The sequence below is a fragment of the Sphaerodactylus townsendi genome, linkage group LG02 (genome assembly GCF_021028975.2).
Source record: "Sphaerodactylus townsendi isolate TG3544 linkage group LG02, MPM_Stown_v2.3, whole genome shotgun sequence".
Lineage (NCBI taxonomy): Eukaryota > Metazoa > Chordata > Lepidosauria > Squamata > Sphaerodactylidae > Sphaerodactylus > Sphaerodactylus townsendi.
Window position 1 is genome coordinate 112,597,960 of NC_059426.1, and position 20,978 is coordinate 112,618,937.

General features: G+C 53.8%; 1 protein-coding gene across 1 annotated transcript in view; it reads left to right on the forward strand.

Annotated features, from left to right (window-relative positions):
• Positions 1-20,978, forward strand: part of EXT2 (exostosin glycosyltransferase 2) — a 117,383-nt gene that overhangs the window by 16,836 nt on the left and 79,569 nt on the right. Inside the window, exons 6-8 of the mRNA XM_048484592.1 lie at positions 7,193-7,388; positions 10,924-11,063; positions 14,308-14,401. Coding sequence (XP_048340549.1) covers positions 7,193-7,388; positions 10,924-11,063; positions 14,308-14,401 — 430 coding nt within the window. The remainder of the gene's footprint in view (positions 1-7,192; positions 7,389-10,923; positions 11,064-14,307; positions 14,402-20,978) is intronic.

The window sequence follows — 20,978 nt, forward strand, 5'->3', positions numbered from 1 at the left end:
GATTTGTTTGCCAGAGTGAAGAAGTCACTGTGGGGTGAAGTCATCCAGAACCCACCCTTAAGTATGATTGGAAATAAGAGGGAAGTGTACAACTGGTAAGGCTAGAAAATCTACTGGGCTTTGGGATGTCTGGAGAGGCTCAGCCCTCTTCTAGAGGAGTGCTTGCAAAAAAATTGCATAGCCCTACCTGAGCAAAGGAAGTGTGACCTAGCCAGCCTGGATGACTTCGCCCCGCTGAAGAGAAGTCACTTTCATAGTAAGTCCAAAGTGTAGTTTTGTTTGCTCATCGAAGCCACTTCATTGCCAAAAGTTCAGGACAGATTATAATAAGGACTGTCTGCTCTGAAGTCTGAGTTGTGAATGAGAGAAATAACATTAAAATTCTATTTGGCTTGCTGTTCTTCTAAATACTAACTTTTGTGTTCCAAGTTGATCTCGCCTTTTAGTCGTAGGCAGCATTGAATTGCAGGATTTTTTCAAAAATGAATGACTTCAATATTATGCCGCTTAACTCAGACTACTGGCATTTCTGGTACTTAGCTGCACCTGTGTTGATGCATGGTATAACTCTTATTCTTTTTGGAGAGCCGAAATGAGGTTTTAATTCCATTTTGTTAGATTTACAGTTATAAAATCAATAATAGGTATGCAAGCAGAGGTGGGATGCAGCCGGTTCGCACCGGTTCGATAGAACCGGAACCGGTTGTTACATTTTCTTCAGTTCCGGCGAACCTGTTGTTAAAGATTAACTTCAACTCCTTTGATAAATCTTCCTCAGTTCTGCAAACTGCCAGTTAATGATTAACTTCAACTTCAACTGACCCAGCAAGTCTGTTAATGATTAATCCCCCTCCCCTCCCCCTCCCCTCCCTCCATGGCGAGAGATGCCTCCACCCCTGCTTTGTTGCAAACGCTCTACCCTTTGTGGTAATGGGATGGGGAGTGCAGAATTTGGCCAAGTGTTTGGCCTCTGTGGGCAAATCTTGCTTCCCCGCAGGGCAGGCGTTAAGATGGGTCTGCGGTGGAGTTCGCCTGGCCTAGCCGGGTCAGCTGGAGATTTCACCCCTGCCCCGCAAGCAGCGGGCGGGCAGGAGGTAAAGCCCACGCACGGCATCTGGCCGGCCGCTGGCTGATTACGCGCCCGCCCCTGCCACCTGCAGGCATGGGCTAAGATGGGCCTGGCGGCTCAGCTCGGTCTGGTCGGGCCGCCAAGAAGCTCGCTAAAGCAGCGTGGGCTGGCAGGAGGTAAAGCCCCACGGCGCCGGCAATTCCGGCCTGCCTCGGGCGCAGTGGATGACGCGGGCGCATGGCGAGCGATGGGACTCCGGGCTGCACCGGCCTGGCTGGCCACCGGAGGAAGCACCCGCCTAAGCAGCGCCGGGCTGGCAGCACATAAAGACTCAAGGGCTGCAGCCTGGCCGGGCAGCCGCTGGCGCAGGGATGCGCCTCGCCTCTGGGTTAATCTCGCAGGGCGGGCAAAGATGGGGACCAGCGGTCATTCGGGCTGGCAAGCAGCCGGGCTGGCAAGTTGCAAAGCCACGCAATGCAGGCCCAGGCGTCGCTGGCGAGGTGGGTGCGCTGCTTTCCCGCTTCGCTCTGCATGGGCAGATAATGGTCAAAGATGGCCTCGGGCGGTTCGGCTTAGCCGGCCGCTGGAGAGTGCCCGCCTGGGCAGCAAATCTGTATGGCAGGAGGTAAAGCCCACGGTAACGATCTTCGCCGGGCCGCTGGTAAGAGATGCTGCCTGCCCTGCTTCCCTGCAGGGTGGGGCAAAGCCGGGTGCGGCGGGGGATCGCCTGGCCGTCCGCTGGAGATACGCCCGCCCGGGCAAGCAGCGGGCAGGTAGGGAGGTAAAGCTCACCGCATTATTCTGGCCGCCGCTGGCGATAGCGCCCGCCCTGCTTCTGCAGGCTGGGCAAAGATGGGGATGGCGTGCTCGGCCCTGACGGCTCACGGAGAGCACCTTCGCCCCACAAGCAGCGGGGCAGGAGTTAAAGCTTCCACGGCACATTCCCGCTGGGCGGAGATGCAGCCCCTGTCTTCCCCGTGAGCGGGCATGGCTAAGATAATCCGGGCGGCTCGATTCCGGCTTGGCCGTCAGCTGGACCGATCACCGTCCGCCTGGCCAAGCAGCGCCGGGCTGGCAGCAGGTGCCCACGGCAACGCGCCTGGCCGGCCTTGGGCGCAGAGGGGTGCCAAGATGGGGACGGGCGAGAGGTGCTGGAAGATGGGGATCGGGCGGCTCGGCTCTGGCCGTCAGCTGCCAGATGCCCCACCCCGCAAGCAGTAGCGGGTAGGAGGTAAAGCCCACGGCACGGAAGACTGGCCGGGCCGCTGGCGATGCGCTCACTCTGCTTCCTGCATGGCAAAGATGGGGATGGCGGCTCGCCCACCGGCCGCTGGAGAGCACCCGCCCGGCCAAGCAAGCGTGGGGGTAGGAGGTAAAGCCTGACGCACGCCTTCGTGGCCGGGCCGCTGGCGATATGCCCGCCGCTTCGCAGGTGGCGGGCTAAGATGGGTCTTCGCTGCTCGGTCACGTCATTGGATCACCAGACGCCCGCCCCCACAAGCAGCGGGCGGGCAGTGAGGTAAAGACACGGTAACGCCTGGGCCGCCTTGGGGTGAGAGGTAAGATGGGGACGTACAGGTGCGAAAGCATGAGGACGGCGCTCAGATTCGGCCTGGCCGCCGCCGGAGAGCACTCCGCCTGGCAGGAGGTAAAGTTTGACGTAGCACCGCCTGGGCCGGGCCTTGGGCGAAATGCGTCACTTCTGCTTCCTGCAGGGCGTGGTGAAGATGGGGACAAGCGTTCGGCCTGGACCGCCGCCAGCTGGACAGCACCCACCCCGCAAGCAGTGGGGCTGGCAGGGAGGTAAAGCCTACGGCAACGGCGGCCTGGCCGGGCTGCGGTGGCAGTAGATGCGCCTGCTTCTGCTTCGCAGGGCAGGTAAAGATGGGGATCGGCGGCTCATTCTGGCCGGGCTGGTGCACCCGCCTGGCAGGTAAAGCCTACGGCAACGCCTGGCCGGGCCTTAAGGCGGAAGAGCCGCCTCTGCTTCCTGCAGGGCGGGCGGCGATGGGGATACCGGCACTGGACCTCGACCGTCAGGCTGGGACAGCACTTCCACTCCCGTAAGCAAAGTGGGGCGGCAGGGAGGTAAAGCTCACGGCACCGCCTGGCCGGCTGTGGCAGAGATGCGCTCGCTTCTGCTTCCTGCAGGGCAGGCAAAGATGGGGACGGCGTCGGCGATCTGGCCGCCGCCGGGAGAGTACCCGCCTGGCAGGGAGGTAAAGCCTAATGGCATCCGCCTGGCCGGGCTCCTGGGCGAGGTCCCGCCTGCTCCTGCAGGGCGGCTAAGCGATGGGGACGGCGGTTCACAGCCTGACCGCCGCTGGACAAAGGCAATTCCACCCCATGCAAGCAGCCGGGCTGGCAGGAGGTGGGGCTCACGGCACGGCCTGGCCGCCACCGGCGCCCGCCTGTACTTCGCTTCTGCAGGGCGGGCGTAAGATGTGGGGACGGCTGCTCACCTGGCCGTCGCCGCTGGGAGCGCCGCCTGGGCCGGGGCAGCGGGCGGGCAGGGAGGTAAAGCTTTCCACTTCTGCACGGATCCGGCCGTCACGCTGGAGTCAGCCTGCCTGCAAGCAGCGGGCTACGGGCAGGAGGTAAGCTTTCCACGGGCAGTTCGAAGATCTGGCCGTCAGCGGGCTTAAGATGTGGCCCGCGGCCCGGGCCATGGAGCCAAAGCAGAACAAAGCGGTGGAAGAGCCGCAAGCGGCTCCTCATGAGCCACGGGTTCCCCTGACCCCTGCCTTAGGTAGGAGAGCAGGAACACCACAAAATCAATTCCAGCCTGTTCCTCCTGGCTATTAAAGTAAGTAACTGCTTTTTTTGTTAAAACGGCTCTACCCTTGTGGGTGGCTGGGGATGGGGAGGGCAGAATTTGGCCAGTGTTTTGGTTCTCTGTGGGCAAATCTTCTCTATCCTGGTGGTGCATGGGGATGGGGAGGCAGAATCTTGGCCCCAGGGTTTGTGCTTCTCTGTGGGCAAATCTTTCACCCCTGGTGGCATGGGGATGGGAGGGCAGAGTTTGGCCAGTGTTTGGCTCCCCTGTGGGCAAATCTTTCTACCCTGTGGCATGGGAATGTTTGAGAGTGCAGACCTTGGGCTAGAAGTGTTTGGCTTCCTGTGGGCAAATCCTTCTTACCCCAGTGGCAATGGGAATGGAAAAGTGCAGAATTTGGTCATGCTTCGGTTCTCCTAGTGGGCAAATCTTTCCTACCCCTTGGTGGCATGGGAAATGGAGGAGTGCAGGAATTTGGGCCAGTGTTTGGTTTCCCTGTGGGTAAATCTTCTCTACCCTGGCATTGCAATAATGCTGGGGATGGGGAGTGCAGAATTTGGCCAGTGTTTGGCTTCTGTGGGCAACCTTTCTACCCTTGGGGTGGCATGGGATGGAGAGAGTGCAGAATTTGGCCAGTGTTTGGCTCTCTGTGGGGCAAATCTTTCTACCCTGGTGGTGGCATGGGATGGAGTAGAGTGCAGAATTTGGCCAGTGTTTGGTTCTCTGTGGGCAAAATCTTTCACCCCTGGTGGCATGGGAATGGAAAGTGCAGAATTTGGCCGGTGTTTGGTTTCGGTGGGCAAATCTTTCTACCCTGGTGGCATGGGGATGGGGAGAGGAGTTTTTGCTCAGTGCTTGGCTCCGTTTTGCAAAACTGTCTACTCAGGTGGCATTGGGGTGGAGTGGGGAGATTTTGCCCAGTGCCCCTGCTGCAGTACCGCCCACCCTGCTCTGGAAATCCCTTCACCCAGAACGCCCAGACCATGCCCTCGCCATGTTGTACCCCACCCTGCTCCGTTTGGCACTACGCGACTGTTTGTATCCCACCACCATCGGAACCTGTTGTTAAAATTTTTGAATCCCACCACTGTATGCAAGGTAATCTTCTGAAAATGTCCATAAAAAGACAAATCTCCACCTTGTACCTTTACTCCCTGAAGCTTGGAGTGGGACGCTTCAAGGATGGATTTGCTGCTGGGAGGGGAGAACTTTCCATGAACCCATACATGAACAAAAAAACACACAGAACCTTTTTTGAAGGGGCAGTGCCAGGATGCCAAGCTATGCATGAAAAGATGAGAGAAGATTAATACTTATTAATAGTGTAATAATAATGTGCTGGATCCAAAGGATGCCTGTTTGCAAAAGGTGGAGTCCATGATTTTCCCTGTCTCCTCATTTGAAATGCAACCTCCTACATTGGGTTGCATGCAGTTCCTGAGCATTTGTAGTGAGATGGGAATACAAGAAAGACCTATTCTGTCAATGGAGCTACATTTATTGTTCACTTTATATGTAGGATATGTTTCAGGTTGTTTGTAATAAAATTATTGAGAACAATGTCCTTGAAAGTTGTAGGTGTGTCCTTGATTGTGCCTACCACATACTGGAAGACATGCATAACATAAAGATTACCTGGCTCCTTATGTGGAGGACTCAAATCATAGTTTTAGAGTACATGCTCTGCATTCAGGTTCATTCTCTCAGAGCTCCAGGGTAGTGTTCTGCCAGCAGATGTCAGCCAAGGCATGATCAAGCAGTCCAAGATCAAGGTACGTGGTAAGCAAAGGCATAGTCAGATGGTCCAGAGTCAACACAGGCCGGAGATCCAGGCAGGCAGGCTGAGAGCCAGAGTTTAGAGAAGCTGGGAAGACCAAGTGCATGGTGCTTCTCAGTCAAATACACTTGCTGCACCCAGACAGAGCTGAGCCCAAGACGGCTTAAGTAAGACACCCCTGCTAATGGGGCCAGGCTCATGCAGAGATGTAGTCCTCCTTGGATGCAGATCTTTCCAGGTCACAGAACCTTCTGCTCTACCAAGCAGCAGTACGAGCACTTCTTTTTTTACTCTGTAGCTGCAGCCTCTATTTTTGCCTCCTTTGTGCAGTTGGCTTGTTACTCAGCTCAGTTGAGGTTCCTGATGGCTCTCCCAGTTGCATGGCATCAGACTCTGCCTTGGCTTGCAAGGAAAGGCTTGAGGCTAGCTCTGTTGCCTGCACCTCCTTGTGAGGAACCAGTTCTGGATCCACAGTGTCTTCAGGCTCTACGTCCTCGTTACCCAGGGACTGATTCATGACAGGAAAGAGCCCATGTAGAACAATTTCCAGTAGAGAACATTGGGCAAAGCAAACCAGTGACCTGATTTGGTGTAAGTCAGCTTCCTATATTGAAAGGCAGGACTGTTAACTCACTCACCTCTCCTTTCCAGCCCCAAATAAGGTAAGCTGCTGAACTCTGTAGAACAACCATATGACTCTTCAGAATACGGCTGTGGAACTTAAACTGCAACATTGCTTTTGAATCTATGAAACCATCACTGAAACCAGAGATTGAATTTTCCTTTTACAAGCTAGTCACATACATTGTGTAACATTCTTGTCACCAATCTTTGCTTGTGCTTTGGTACCAAGTTCTCTTTTTTCTGCATTAGTAGCAACATTGCATTGTATCGAGATGTAGAATTTGGGGGAGTTTGGTGCATATCTGCTATGTTAGTCGAGCAGTGTTCATCAAGAAGAAATATAGCTTATGCTGCCTCTCCTGCTACAGAAGGTTTATTCTGGGCCCTCAGAACAAACTGTCACTTTTTAATAAGATACAAGGATTGTTTTTAAAGTATATGTCATTTTGGTGCTTTCCAGTGCAATTTTTATGACTGTCTTTTCAGTATTTACTGGGAAGCATACCATTTATTTTAGTGGAACTTGGTTCAAATAAGGATGTATAATGATGCAGCCCTGTTTGCACTTACTTGGAAGTTACTCTCATTGAATTCAGTGGAACTGACTCCTGGCTACACATGTTTAGCATCAGACTTGCCTTACCCATATCTATTAAGGATTCAAGCACATTAGACTTCTCATTTAACTTCTAGTAACTACTACTGTTACTGGTCGTACAGCTTGTCTGAATTCCTGTAGGGATCATTACTGTATATATGATACGTGATGGTGTCCCATATCATCACATTGCTAACATCCCAAAATTTGGAGGAAAAGAAAAAAATGTATAGTACAGGTCTATGAGCTTAGCACCAGTTCTGCATTAGCATAAAGGGGAAGCACATTTTATGTTATTTAGTGAGTACATTGTTGGATTTGTCCATTTATTATTGTGGTCTTCTTCAGTCCTCGCAGGTACTTCCTCTTGTCCTCTCAAATGGCTCTTCATCCTGAATACCGTTCTGACTTGGAGGCTCTTCAAGCTGAGAATGTGGAATCTGTGTTGATCCTGGATAAATGTACTAATCTCTCCGAGGGAATCCCTTTCATTCGTAAACGTTGCTACAAGAATCAAGTTTTTTATTATCCTCAGATACTTCAGGTAAGCTGTCTTTGTGTGTTCTCCCAAAAAAAAGATCTAGTGTACATGTTGTACATTGTACCATAAGTTGTGTTCTGCAGTTTGTACACACTGTAATTTGAGAACTGTGTTTGCTGTCAGTTCCAGGATGCTCTTTGGTGCCATATCATACACTACTACCTAACTTGCAAAGCAAATACATACCATCTAGTGTTTGAAATATGTGTGTTTTTGGAAGGCAGAATTCCCGTCCGCCCCTCCCGAACTCAAGACGATACTGAGGAATTTACCTTACTGCACTCTCACGACAACCCAGTTAGGCAGGATTCATGGGGGAGACGTGGCTTTCCAAAAGTATTCATGACACAGTGAGAATCTGAACCTGAGTTTCCCCCATACGAGCCAAAAGTAGTGATTGCTGTGATACCCTGGCTCTCACAAGTCAGTATCTCCCACTATCATCACAATAACTGTCAAACATCTAATGCTTAAGTGGTAGATGAGGAGGGAGTTTCATGCAGCTTCTCTCTTGAATTTGATTTTCAGCCTTAAGTGCAGATGAATAGGAAAAAAAGAGCACCTTATTATTTGCCAGGTGAGGAGTTGGCTGGGTTTTTAGCAAGCAGGTGAATTTATTCAAAACTAGCAGGAAATCAGGCAGCCTAGGGGATTAATTTGTGTTAGGTGTGCTTTGATGGTAAATGTTAATGAGTCTTTGCTAAGGTTAGGAAAAAGGTGTTAGACACAACTGATGGATCTCAATGGCAACTTGTAATAAAAAAGCAATAGCTGTATCTTCAAAATTAAGCTTTGTTTGTTTATTTCTTTGTTTGTTTATTTATTACTTTAGATTTCACAGACTGCCTCATCCCCAAAGGACTCTATGTGGTTCACAACAACAATATATAATAATAAGTACTTAAAAACACATCTAAAATCCGTAAAATTCAGCAAGCAGCATAACAGTTCCAACAACAATCTAAAAACCCATGTTGGTGGTCCCCAATCTTAAGGCCAGCAGGGGGCCAGCAGTGCCAAAGATAGAACCAATATAAAGGCCCTGCCGGAGATGGCATAAATATGGTGGGGGCATCATGAGGGGGCAGCCGATCTGCGGCCAGCCTCTCCAAAAGCCCCAAAGTAGCAACACTTAAGTGTACTTGCATAGTTCTAGCCACCAGTTGGGATCCACCAGATGATTTCTGTGTGCACTAGAGCTCTTGTGTGGCGATATGTTAAGAAAATGCTCGTTCTAGCCCCTTAACCTGAGTTAAACAGAATATTTTCCAAAGTTTTTTTCCATTAGTGCAAGAGGTGCAAACAACTTCTGTTCTTTATCTGTATATCTAGTAGTTATGTATATATCTCATCTGCAGATACCTACATTGGGATCATATAGACACTAAGCAGATTTTTTTTGTAAATTTATGGGAATGAAATTCTGAAAAATACCACTTCAGAAATCCAGTCCAAGCATGGCTGCCATGACTAAGGATGCCAGAAGCTGCTCAGGGCCTGGCTTCTGCAGTGGTGGACAGTGGGAGTGGCTCTGTGCCTGCAGCAGCAGCAGATGCTGGGAAAGATGCCAGGCTCAGCCACAGTGACAGCAGATGCCAGGAGAGGTTCTGGGCTGGGTGCCGCTTCAGAGCTACTCCAGGTGCCATGTTGGAGCACTCCAGGAGAGATTGTAGGTTTGGCAGTGGAGAATGCAAGGAACTACTCTGAGTCAGGCTTAAGGTGGGGCTGGGAACTGTGATAGGAGCAGGATGGGATTCTGCCCTCCTGCAAATCTTGCAGGCCTCCCACTTTCCTATATATTGATAGTGAAGTGGGCAAATCTATGGATACTTAAATCTGGTGACTGGAGGTGTGAACAGGCAAAAGAGATCTTTTTACAAACCTGGAGAGGGCCTCAGGTTTGCAGAAAAATGTGAAATCTAAAACAGATACATTGGGGAATTAAAAAACCCAAAAATAGCAAAAGGAGCATTTGTAGCTTTAAGCAACTGATTCCTTCAGTAACTGTTGCTACACAACCATGGATTCTAGAGTTGGTTCTGTCAGTAAAGGGGGTGGCGGCAGTCCTTTCCCAGTTTATTTTTGGGCTTTGAGGATTTACTTAACAGAGCCAGACTTCACTAGGGTTGCTAGCTCCCAGTTGGTATATTGCTGGAGATTCTGTTGTGGAGTTTGAGGAAGGAAGCATTTAAGGAGGGGAGAGGTCTCAGCTGATTATAATGCAATAGAATCCCTCTTCAAAGCAGTCATCTTCTCTAAGGGGGCAGATTTCTGTCACCTGGGTTTCCCCTAGGCCTTGAGGCAGCCTGTGTGGGATTTCATACGACCTGACTTACATCTTGTTGCGGAAACTCTTGGTTGATTTTGGACCAGTCACATACTTCCAGCCTAACCTGCCTTGTAAGGTTTTCTGGGGATAAAAAGAGAAGAGAATAATGTAATCTGCTCTGGTCCCCACTGTGGGGTAAGGTTCCCACCTGAATGAAGTAAATAAATAAATATAGCTGAAGATGAGAGGCAGATAAGTGTCTGAGTGGCTGATAAAGTGAGAACAAGGCAATAAAAAAAGAAAGGATGTGGGATTGCCAGGAGGAAAAATAGTGTGGGGATAAGATAAGTGCCATCCCATAAGTCTAGTGGCTAGTACTGCACATTTGCGCCACACTTTTCCAAGGTAGAGGCTGCCAGTAAGAGGGGAGGGAAGAGGGAAAGCCTAATACAGAGGAGCAGATAAAGGTAGATTGGCTGTTACGTGGTCTCCTACCGACTTCCTCCCACCCCTCCTACAGCAGCAGCAGCTGCACTGTCTGCTGCCCACCTGCTTCTTCCCCCTCCCCACAGCAGCAGTGGCTCACTCAGCATAACAATGGATCTCCCACCTACAGAGATCACTTCCCCTTATAGTTGTCAGTTCCAGATTGGCAAATTCCTGGAAATTTGAGGGTGGAGCCTGGGGAAGCTGGGATTTGAAGAACCGAGGGGCCTCTGAAAAGTGTAATGCCATAGACTTGACCATTCAAAATAGTCATTTACTCCATGGAAACTGGGTTACCAGCCTCCAAGTGGGGGCTAGAGATATTATAACTGATCTTCAGTTGGCAAAGATCAATTTCCCTGGAGAAAATGATAAATGAACTAGCAGAAAACATTTTTGGATTTGTGTCCCACATTTCTGTCCTGTAAGAAAACTCAAAGGGGCTAACAAACTCCTTCCATTCTTCTCTCCACAACAGACACCTTGTGAGGTTGTTGGGGCTGAGAGAGTTCTGAAGAACTGTGACTAGTTCAAGGTCACCCAGCGGGCTTTGTGTGTAGGAGTGGAGAAAAACATCCACTTCACCAGATGAAAGTCTGCCACTCATGTGGGGAATCAACCTGGTTCTCCAAATTAGAGTCTGCTGCTCTTAACCACTACCTCACGCTCTTAACCACTATACCAGGTGCAGAATGGGTTATCACCAGAGTTAGTGAGGGAGTTGTTTATATTACAGAAATAAATTTCCTAATTTTGTCTATTTTTGATGCCTTTTGTTAACAGGAAGCTACATTTTGTGTGGTTTTGCGGGCTGCCCGCTTGGGACAAGCTGTGCTGAGTGATGTACTTCAGGCTGGATGCATCCCTGTTATCATAGCTGACTCTTATATTCTGCCTTTCTCTGAAGTTCTGGACTGGAAAAGGTATATTTTCTGTAGTTTCGCTATGTGTTGTTTGTACCCTGTGTGAGTACACAGAGTTATCACAGAGCTCTAAAACTCCTGAAATGCATTTATGGTATGGGCATGGGGTGGGCAAAGTATTATATTTATATGCTGTTACAATATATGTGGGGAGGGTGGACTGTGACCAGTCATTACCATTCTATTTACTAGTTCTCTGTATGTCCATTCCCCTTGCCCCTTTCCCAAGTTGGGCTTATCAGTCTGGCTCCACACAAAGTGTTTCAATTTAATGTAACTGATTAATTAGCCAATTTGGAAACCTATTTGCTTTTCTCTGAAACACATTGCTGCCCAAGGAGGATTGGTGGTGCAAATAGATCAACATGGAATCATAGAACTGGAAGGGGCCGTCATCCAACCCTCTGTTCAGTGCAGGTTCTGGCTAGAGCATCCCTGACGAGTGTTTGTCCAGCCACTGTTTAAAGACTCCCTGTAAGGGAAGGCTCACCCCCACCCCCCAATTTAGTCAATTCAACTGTTGAACAACTCTTACTGGGAATTTTCCCCCTAGTATCTAGCTAGTATCTTTCTGCCCATAATTTAAACCTATTATTGCAAGTCCTTTTCTCTGCTGCCAACAGGAACAGTTCCTTCTCTAAGTGACAGCCCTTCAGATACTTGAAGAGAGCAATCATGTTCCCCTCAATCTCCTCTTCTCCAGACTAAACATTTCCAAGTTCTTCAGCCTTTGTTCATAGTACTTGGTCTCCAGGCCCCGATCATCCTTGTCTCTCTCCTCTGTACCCACTCTTTTCTGTCCACCGCTTTTTTGAAGTGAGGCCTTCAGAAATTGCTCATAATACTCCAGGTGCAGTCTGACCAATGCAGTGTATAGCGGGACTATGACATATTGCGATTTGAACATTATGCATACACCCCAGGATCACATTACCCTTTTTTTGGTCAGCAGTGGCGTAGGAGGTTAAGAGCTCGTGTATCTAATCTGGAGGAACCGGGTTTGATTCCCAGCTCTGCCGCCTGAGCTGTGGAGACTTATCTGGGGAATTCAGATTAGCCTGTACACTCCCACACACGCCAGCTGGGTGACCTTGGGCTAGTCACAGCTTCTCGGAGCTCTCTCAGCCCCACCTACCTCACAGGGTGTTTGTTGTGAGGGGGAAAGGGCAAGGAGATTGTAAGCCTCTTTGAGTCTCCTGCAGGAGAGAAGGGGGGATATAAATCCAAACTCTTCTCTTCTTCTCTTCAACATCACAATGGCTGCTCATATTTAACTTGCAGTCAACCTGTACCCCAAAATCTTGTTCACACAAACTGCTACTCAAAAGTGTATCTTCTATCCAGTTTGTGTTTCTCAGTTTTGTTACCCAGATGTAGAACTCGGCACTTAACCTTTGTTGAATTGCATCTTGTTCAAATTCACCCACTTTTCCAGCTTGTTTGGATCTCGTTGAATTATGTCTGCCTTCCAGTGTGTTTGCTGCTCTTCCCAACTTTTTGTCATCTGCAGATTGAATGAGTAGTCCCTCCAACCCCTGATCCATATTGTTTATAAAAAATATTGAAAAGCACTGGGCCCAGAGGCGAGCCCTGTGGCACCCCACTGGACAGCTCCCTCCATTCAGATGAAATGCCATCGACAACCATTCTTTGAGTATGGTTCTCTCAACCAGTTTCCTATCCACCCAACTATCCTAGAGTCCAGTTCACAATGCTGTAATTTACCCATCAGAATGTCATGGGGAACCCTGCCAGAAACTTTAGTGAAATTCAGGAAAACAACAGTGACAGCATTTCCTCAATCCAGTAATCTTGTTACTCGATCCAAGAAAAAAAAACACAAGGTGCAAGACCTGTGGGAGATAAATCAGTACTGACGACACTTCAGATGCTCACAGATTGATCCATTTAAAATCTGCTCCAGCATCTTCCTTAGGACAGATCAGGCTGACAGGACTTTGGTTTCCAGGGGTGTTCTGCCTCCCCCCTACTTTTTTAAAAAAAAAACATTTGGGATAACATTTGCCTTCTTCCACTCTCCCATCCTCCAAGAGTCTGGAAGGTGATGAAAAAGGCTCCTCAAACTTTCTAGAAAGTTCCTGGAGCGCTCTTGCATTCATATCATCTGGCATGGGGGATTTGTACTCATCCAGTGCAGCCACATGGCTGTCAGCAACCTCTCTGTTCATGTCAGCAACCTCTCTGTGCATGTCAACCAGCAGCCTGGATGCCATTCCTTGCCTTTCACCATTTCTAGATGAGCCTGTTCTCTTCTCCCGGGACTTGACCCTGAGACAAAATAGGCATTTAACCTTCCTTCTTTCTCCTTGTCCTCTGTCCAAGTTTCTCTGTTTTCACTGAACAGTTGGCATTTCACTTTTCTTGCTTTGTGTTTGCTCCTCACATATCTGAAGAAGCTTTTCTTGTAGTAAGCCTCTCTGGACAGCATCAGCTCACTGAGTTTTGACCTCCCTGATGACTGTCCTGCAGTGGATAACAACCAGCAAATGCTTTTCTTTAGAGGCATGTCCTTGCCTCTGTTTCTTGAACATTTCTTTTTTCTCTCTTAGATCATCATGGAGTTCTCCCTTAAGTCATCATGGAGTTTTCTGTTCATCCACATTTGCTTCTCCACCATGCCTCTGAATTTATTAAAGTTCACCCTACTAAAAAAAATGGAATATGTAGCTATTGGCATCCCACAGAAAAAAATTCTAAGAGGACATGGTCACTTCCCCCTGAGGTCCCAACCACCTTCACCCCACCTACCATCTCTTGCCTGTTGGCCAGTATTACGTTGAGTATGACTGAACCCTTTGTAGCTTCTTTAACCATTTGGTAAAGGAAGTTGTTGGCCAAGCAGATCAGGAACTTTTGTGATGTTTGGATATTTACACACACCATGGAAATTGAAATCACCCATAGCTACCAGGTAATGTTGTTTGGATACCCTGTCAAGCTCCTCAAGGAAGGCAAATCCCCCTTCCTCAGCCTGGTCAAGAAGTCTTTCACAAACTCTACTACTACATTCCACTCATGGGAATCATCCCACTAAGTCTCTGTAATGCCTACTAAATCATATCCCTCTATCTGCATTAGAAGCTCAAGGTCTTCCTTCTTATTGCCCAAACTTTGGGCATTGGTGCATGGGGACCTGAAACCCCACACCTTCGACCTATTAAAATGTTCATGTGCATCATTTTCTAAAATTCTGCTTGTTTTCTGTTTTGTGTTCCTGCCTTAGAGCTTCTGTAGTGATACCTGAAGAAAAGATGACTGATATGTATAACATTCTGCAAAGCATACCCCAGCGACAGACTGAAGAGATGCAGAGACAGGTAGAATTAACTCAGTAGAGGTCATATACCGCAAGGCCAAATCCAAAGGTGCTGTTCTGCAAGCACTTCCATTGGCAGAGAAGGAGTGGGTGGATGATATTTTTCCTACCTCTGCTCCATATGACCAATTCATGCCCCTCTCCTCTGAGAGAGACACTGATTCTTGGGATCAGAGTTTGTGATGGGGAGGGTGTTTTATTGGCTGCAACAGGAGGGGAAAAGATCCATTTTGCAAGTCTTGCTATGCTTGCTGTTTTTGGGATCTAGTCCTTGGAACCAAAACATGTTTTCATAATTGGCTATTGTGGAATTGAGCAAATAGCGTAATGGTCTTTATTTTCTCATATCTAAATGTTCAGTTTGTACATTTGTTCAAAGGGGATGCTGAATTGTTCACAGTAGATACAGTGAACATTGTTAAGACCTCTGTATCATGATGGGTCAATGCTTCTGAATTTGTAAAATATGATTATCATTTGCATCGGGCATCACATCCGATTCAGTCCCATGAACATCAATGGAATTTATTCCCAGTAATTTAAGGACTAAAGTGTGTTAAATGCTCACTTTCTAGAAATAAGCAGTGTCAAAATAAGAAAGCTTATTAGATGTTACTTGCCAGCTGGGATCTTTGGTCATTTCACCTTGTTAGTTAAGGAAGCTGGATTTGATGGAACTAGTTTGTAGGTATTATCTCACACAATAAAGGACAAATGTCCCAGCTGCTTCAAATCTTCTGTGATTAACAGCCCCATCCAAAGCCCCAGCAGTGAGACATGGCGCCACAATGGTGCTGCCCCACCATCTCCAAGAGGACTTTCTTGAGGCAAACAACAAAGAAACCTTTCTCCCCTGCCACTAGAGAGCCCTCCTTTGGGCTCTATGGATTTGGCCACCCAAAAGGGTGCTGTAGGTCCGAGGGCTAAGGCCACGGCATAATTGCTGCAAACCTTGTATGGAAGCCGACTAATGTCCCCCCCCCCCTCCATGGCTGGCCCATCTGTACCAACACGGCTAGTGGCATTGTGGGAGCGCAGCTGCGGCACTGGGCACTGTGTCCAGGTGCCATGGGGTGCGGCAATGGCCACCTGCTGGCATTTCTGCCCCTCCACTGGGGTAAGCCCACCGGGGGATGCACCGCTACCACAGTGCGATTCCCTCCCTTCTCCTAAATGGGGCCGTAAGGCTGTCTACACATGTAGTTTTTCACTGAAGTGTGGAATTAGCAGGGTTCATTTGCAATCCTAAGAAGAATTACACCCTTCTAAGCCCATTAGCGTCAACTCTGTTTAGCATTGCACTGTTAGGAGCTTAGAATGGAAATGCAGTTTTGCAGGTGTATGTATATTGTGATTGGGTATAGCTGCAGAATTTAAGATGCTTTCCCAAAGCACAGAAAGCAAGGTTTTTCAATCACCTGTTGTATGTTAAAGATTGGAGCACCTCTCTCCCCTTCAGTCACCTTTGTCTGGGACAACGTTCTTTTTCTCTACTCTTAGGGTTTACATAAGCTACAAAATGTAGCTTTTCATTATGCAGGGCTATTTTTTTATAATACAGAGCACGTACAGCTCTACTTACAGTTACTGTAAACAAGCCTCAGGCTTGACAGTTTCAGTAAAACAGTGGAGTGAACAGAAACTTAAATAAAACCATCTCATGGTCAGTACAACATTGTTTTGTTTGCCTGGTGACCTGAGTCAACATCTGTGTGCTCAGTGATGATTCATTTCTGAAGTTATTAGAGATCTGTGCTTGTACACTATAAAGTGGAACCAAGGTGATCTTGGATAGTACTTTTCAGATTATGTAGTTCTGATTCCAGAGCAGTGGAGCCTTTCCGTAAGTGGATATGTCCAAGTCCATGTGCATAAGCTACTTTAATTGTTATATGATTGGCTTGTCTGCACTGACTTTGGGAGAAAGAAGGAAATCTGTCAGTAACAGCTCAGCAAACCTGTCTGTGAAATAAAGCATAAATATCGTAATATTTTCAAAACATGTAAAAACTTTTTTGAGGCAATAGGAATTTTCCTATGCAAATCTTTTGACCCAAATAAGAGCAAGAAATTCTAGTGTGCTGTTGGATTATATGTGAGGTACTTAGGTTTCTTTATCTCATGTTACCTCCATGTACATTTTCTGTGATTCTACTGAGGATTTGCCTGTGCTGTGAGACTTTACCAGTATGCCAAACAACCAGAAGAGGTCTCTCTGCCCTCAATTCATCTTAGCCTTTATGCTAGACATGAAAGCAAAATGTTAAATATGATTAGGTTAGAAACTGTTACCTTTGTAACAACAAAATCATGGATGTTGACTGATGTGGCTGTTCTGATGTCCATTTTAGCTCTTCATATTAGCATTATTGACTTTTTTTCTACAGATACAAACTTGCTTGTTCCACAGAAACAGTATTCCTTTGCTTGTGGTGGACACGTTGTGGTTAACAACCATAATGTCATCAGAATCTAAAATCTGCAACAGTGCTGGGCAAATACGTATCTATCGGTTTGTAAATGTGGCTTCACCTTATTCTGTTTTAGTCTGTAGAGGATGTAACATCTGGCAAAGATGTAGGGATGAAATTAGAGCCTCATCTGTCAGTGTTCTGGAATCATAGAGTTGGAAGGGCTCCAGTTGTTCATCTGATCAATTCCCTAATTCCAAGTAAGGCTATTGCACACCTAAATATCCTTGACAAATGCATATCTGTTTTTTTGTGAATCCTCCAAGGAAAGAGATTATACTCTCTCTGCAGCCAATTATGCTTCTGCAGCCTTTTTAGTTAAGAAATTTAGTTCAGGCCTATTTCTGTATAAAACTATTCATTTTTGTCCCATGTTTTCAAGGCATTCATTCATTCATTCATTCATTCATTCATTCATTCATTCATTCATTCATTCATTCATTCATTCATTCATTCATTCATTCATTCATTCATTCATTCATTCATTAGATTTATACCCCACCCTCCCCTGTAGGGCTCATAAGAAGAGTAGTTTCATTCTCCGTTTACTGAAGTGTTTATATTGGACCATTTTTTATTTACATGTTTTTTCATCAACCTTATTATCAGTTATGGAGCTACAAGCTTTCTTCTGTAGACTAATCAGTTAAATACTGAGTTGTGAATGGGGAACATTTTCATTGGCGAAGGCAACAAATGGAGCTGTGAGTTAAAAATAGACTTTGGTTTTTGAGACTGTTTTGGTTTGGGCATGTTAATGTGTGAGGGAACAAAGAGAATTTTACATGTCCTTCATTAAAAATATGGGTAGTTTTATTTATTAAAAAGTCATTTTTCTTCTTTTAATTCTACATCTCAAAAAGCCACCCCTATTAAGATCTAGTTAGAGGAAAAGAAATTTAAATATAATGATCAGGCTCTTAAACGAGTTAGATACCTAAACATTCTTTAATCATCTTTTTTGCTTACTTGAAGGCCAGCCTTCCGCGACTGGCCCCATTTATGATGGCCTGGGGGCCGCAAACAAAAGCGCCCCCAGGTCGCTTACGTTCATGCTATTGGCGGCTTGCAGCAGCTGGGCGACCTGGACTCTTCTTCCACTCCTCTCATAGAGGCTGGCGCTCAAGGCCGCCTGCAAACAACACTAACCCTTTAAAGGGTTGTTGTTGGGGAGGGAGCGTTTTCCTGGCAAGAGCTGGTGCGAATCAAGCCGCCTGGAAGACGCTGTCTCCCATCTGGGGGGGGGGTGGGGGGGGGGGGGGGTGGGGGGGGGGGGGGGTGGGGGGGGGGGGGGGTGGGGGGGGGGGGGGGTGGGGGGGGGGGGGGGTGGGGGGGGGGGGGGGTGGGGGGGGGGGGGGGTGGGGGGGGGGGGGGGTGGGGGGGGGGGGGGGTGGGGGGGGGGGGGGGTGGGGGGGGGGGGGGGTGGGGGGGGGGGGGGGTGGGGGGGGGGGGGGGTGGGGGGGGGGGGGGGTGGGGGGGGGGGGGGGTGGGGGGGGGGGGGGGTGGGGGGGGGGGGGGGTGGGGGGGGGGGGGGGTGGGGGGGGGGGGGGGTGGGGGGGGGGGGGGGTGGGGGGGGGGGGGGGTGGGGGGGGGGGGGGGTGGGGGGGGGGGGGGGTGGGGGGGGGGGGGGGTGGGGGGGGGGGGGGGTGGGGGGGGGGGGGGGTGGGGGGGGGGGGGGGTGGGGGGGGGGGGGGGTGGGGGGGGGGGGGGGTGGGGGGGGGGGGGGGTGGGGGGGGGGGGGGGTGGGGGGGGGGGGGGGTGGGGGGGGGGGGGGGTGGGGGGGGGGGGGGGTGGGGGGGGGGGGGGGTGGGGGGGGGGGGGGGTGGGGGGGGGGGGGGGTGGGGGGGGGGGGGGGTGGGGGGGGGGGGGGGTGGGGGGGGGGGGGGGTGGGGGGGGGGGGGGGTGGGGGGGGGGGGGGGTGGGGGGGGGGGGGGGTGGGGGGGGGGGGGGGTGGGGGGGGGGGGGGGTGGGGGGGGGGGGGGGTGGGGGGGGGGGGGGGTGGGGGGGGGGGGGGGTGGGGGGGGGGGGGGGTGGGGGGGGGGGGGGGTGGGGGGGGGGGGGGGTGGGGGGGGGGGGGGGTGGGGGGGGGGGGGGGTGGGGGGGGGGGGGGGTGGGGGGGGGGGGGGGTGGGGGGGGGGGGGGGTGGGGGGGGGGGGGGGTGGGGGGGGGGGGGGGTGGGGGGGGGGGGGGGTGGGGGGGGGGGGGGGTGGGGGGGGGGGGGGGTGGGGGGGGGGGGGGGTGGGGGGGGGGGGGGGTGGGGGGGGGGGGGGGTGGGGGGGGGGGGGGGTGGGGGGGGGGGGGGGTGGGGGGGGGGGGGGGTGGGGGGGGGGGGGGGTGGGGGGGGGGGGGGGTGGGGGGGGGGGGGGGTGGGGGGGGGGGGGGGTGGGGGGGGGGGGGGGTGGGGGGGGGGGGGGGTGGGGGGGGGGGGGGGTGGGGGGGGGGGGGGGTGGGGGGGGGGGGGGGTGGGGGGGGGGGGGGGTGGGGGGGGGGGGGGGTGGGGGGGGGGGGGGGTGGGGGGGGGGGGGGGTGGGGGGGGGGGGGGGTGGGGGGGGGGGGGGGTGGGGGGGGGGGGGGGTGGGGGGGGGGGGGGGTGGGGGGGGGGGGGGGTGGGGGGGGGGGGGGGTGGGGGGGGGGGGGGGTGGGGGGGGGGGGGGGTGGGGGGGGGGGGGGGTGGGGGGGGGGGGGGGTGGGGGGGGGGGGGGGTGGGGGGGGGGGGGGGTGGGGGGGGGGGGGGGTGGGGGGGGGGGGGGGTGGGGGGGGGGGGGGGTGGGGGGGGGGGGGGGTGGGGGGGGGGGGGGGTGGGGGGGGGGGGGGGTGGGGGGGGGGGGGGGTGGGGGGGGGGGGGGGTGGGGGGGGGGGGGGGTGGGGGGGGGGGGGGGTGGGGGGGGGGGGGGGTGGGGGGGGGGGGGGGTGGGGGGGGGGGGGGGTGGGGGGGGGGGGGGGTGGGGGGGGGGGGGGGTGGGGGGGGGGGGGGGTGGGGGGGGGGGGGGGTGGGGGGGGGGGGGGGTGGGGGGGGGGGGGGGTGGGGGGGGGGGGGGGTGGGGGGGGGGGGGGGTGGGGGGGGGGGGGGGTGGGGGGGGGGGGGGGTGGGGGGGGGGGGGGGTGGGGGGGGGGGGGGGTGGGGGGGGGGGGGGGTGGGGGGGGGGGGGGGTGGGGGGGGGGGGGGGTGGGGGGGGGGGGGGGTGGGGGGGGGGGGGGGTGGGGGGGGGGGGGGGTGGGGGGGGGGGGGGGTGGGGGGGGGGGGGGGTGGGGGGGGGGGGGGGTGGGGGGGGGGGGGGGTGGGGGGGGGGGGGGGTGGGGGGGGGGGGGGGTGGGGGGGGGGGGGGGTGGGGGGGGGGGGGGGTGGGGGGGGGGGGGGGTGGGGGGGGGGGGGGGTGGGGGGGGGGGGGGGTGGGGGGGGGGGGGGGTGGGGGGGGGGGGGGGTGGGGGGGGGGGGGGGTGGGGGGGGGGGGGGGTGGGGGGGGGGGGGGGTGGGGGGGGGGGGGGGTGGGGGGGGGGGGGGGTGGGGGGGGGGGGGGGTGGGGGGGGGGGGGGGTGGGGGGGGGGGGGGGTGGGGGGGGGGGGGGGTGGGGGGGGGGGGGGGTGGGGGGGGGGGGGGGTGGGGGGGGGGGGGGGTGGGGGGGGGGGGGGGTGGGGGGGGGGGGGGGTGGGGGGGGGGGGGGGTGGGGGGGGGGGGGGGTGGGGGGGGGGGGGGGTGGGGGGGGGGGGGGGTGGGGGGGGGGGGGGGTGGGGGGGGGGGGGGGTGGGGGGGGGGGGGGGTGGGGGGGGGGGGGGGTGGGGGGGGGGGGGGGTGGGGGGGGGGGGGGGTGGGGGGGGGGGGGGGTGGGGGGGGGGGGGGGTGGGGGGGGGGGGGGGTGGGGGGGGGGGGGGGTGGGGGGGGGGGGGGGTGGGGGGGGGGGGGGGTGGGGGGGGGGGGGGGTGGGGGGGGGGGGGGGTGGGGGGGGGGGGGGGTGGGGGGGGGGGGGGGTGGGGGGGGGGGGGGGTGGGGGGGGGGGGGGGTGGGGGGGGGGGGGGGTGGGGGGGGGGGGGGGTGGGGGGGGGGGGGGGTGGGGGGGGGGGGGGGTGGGGGGGGGGGGGGGTGGGGGGGGGGGGGGGTGGGGGGGGGGG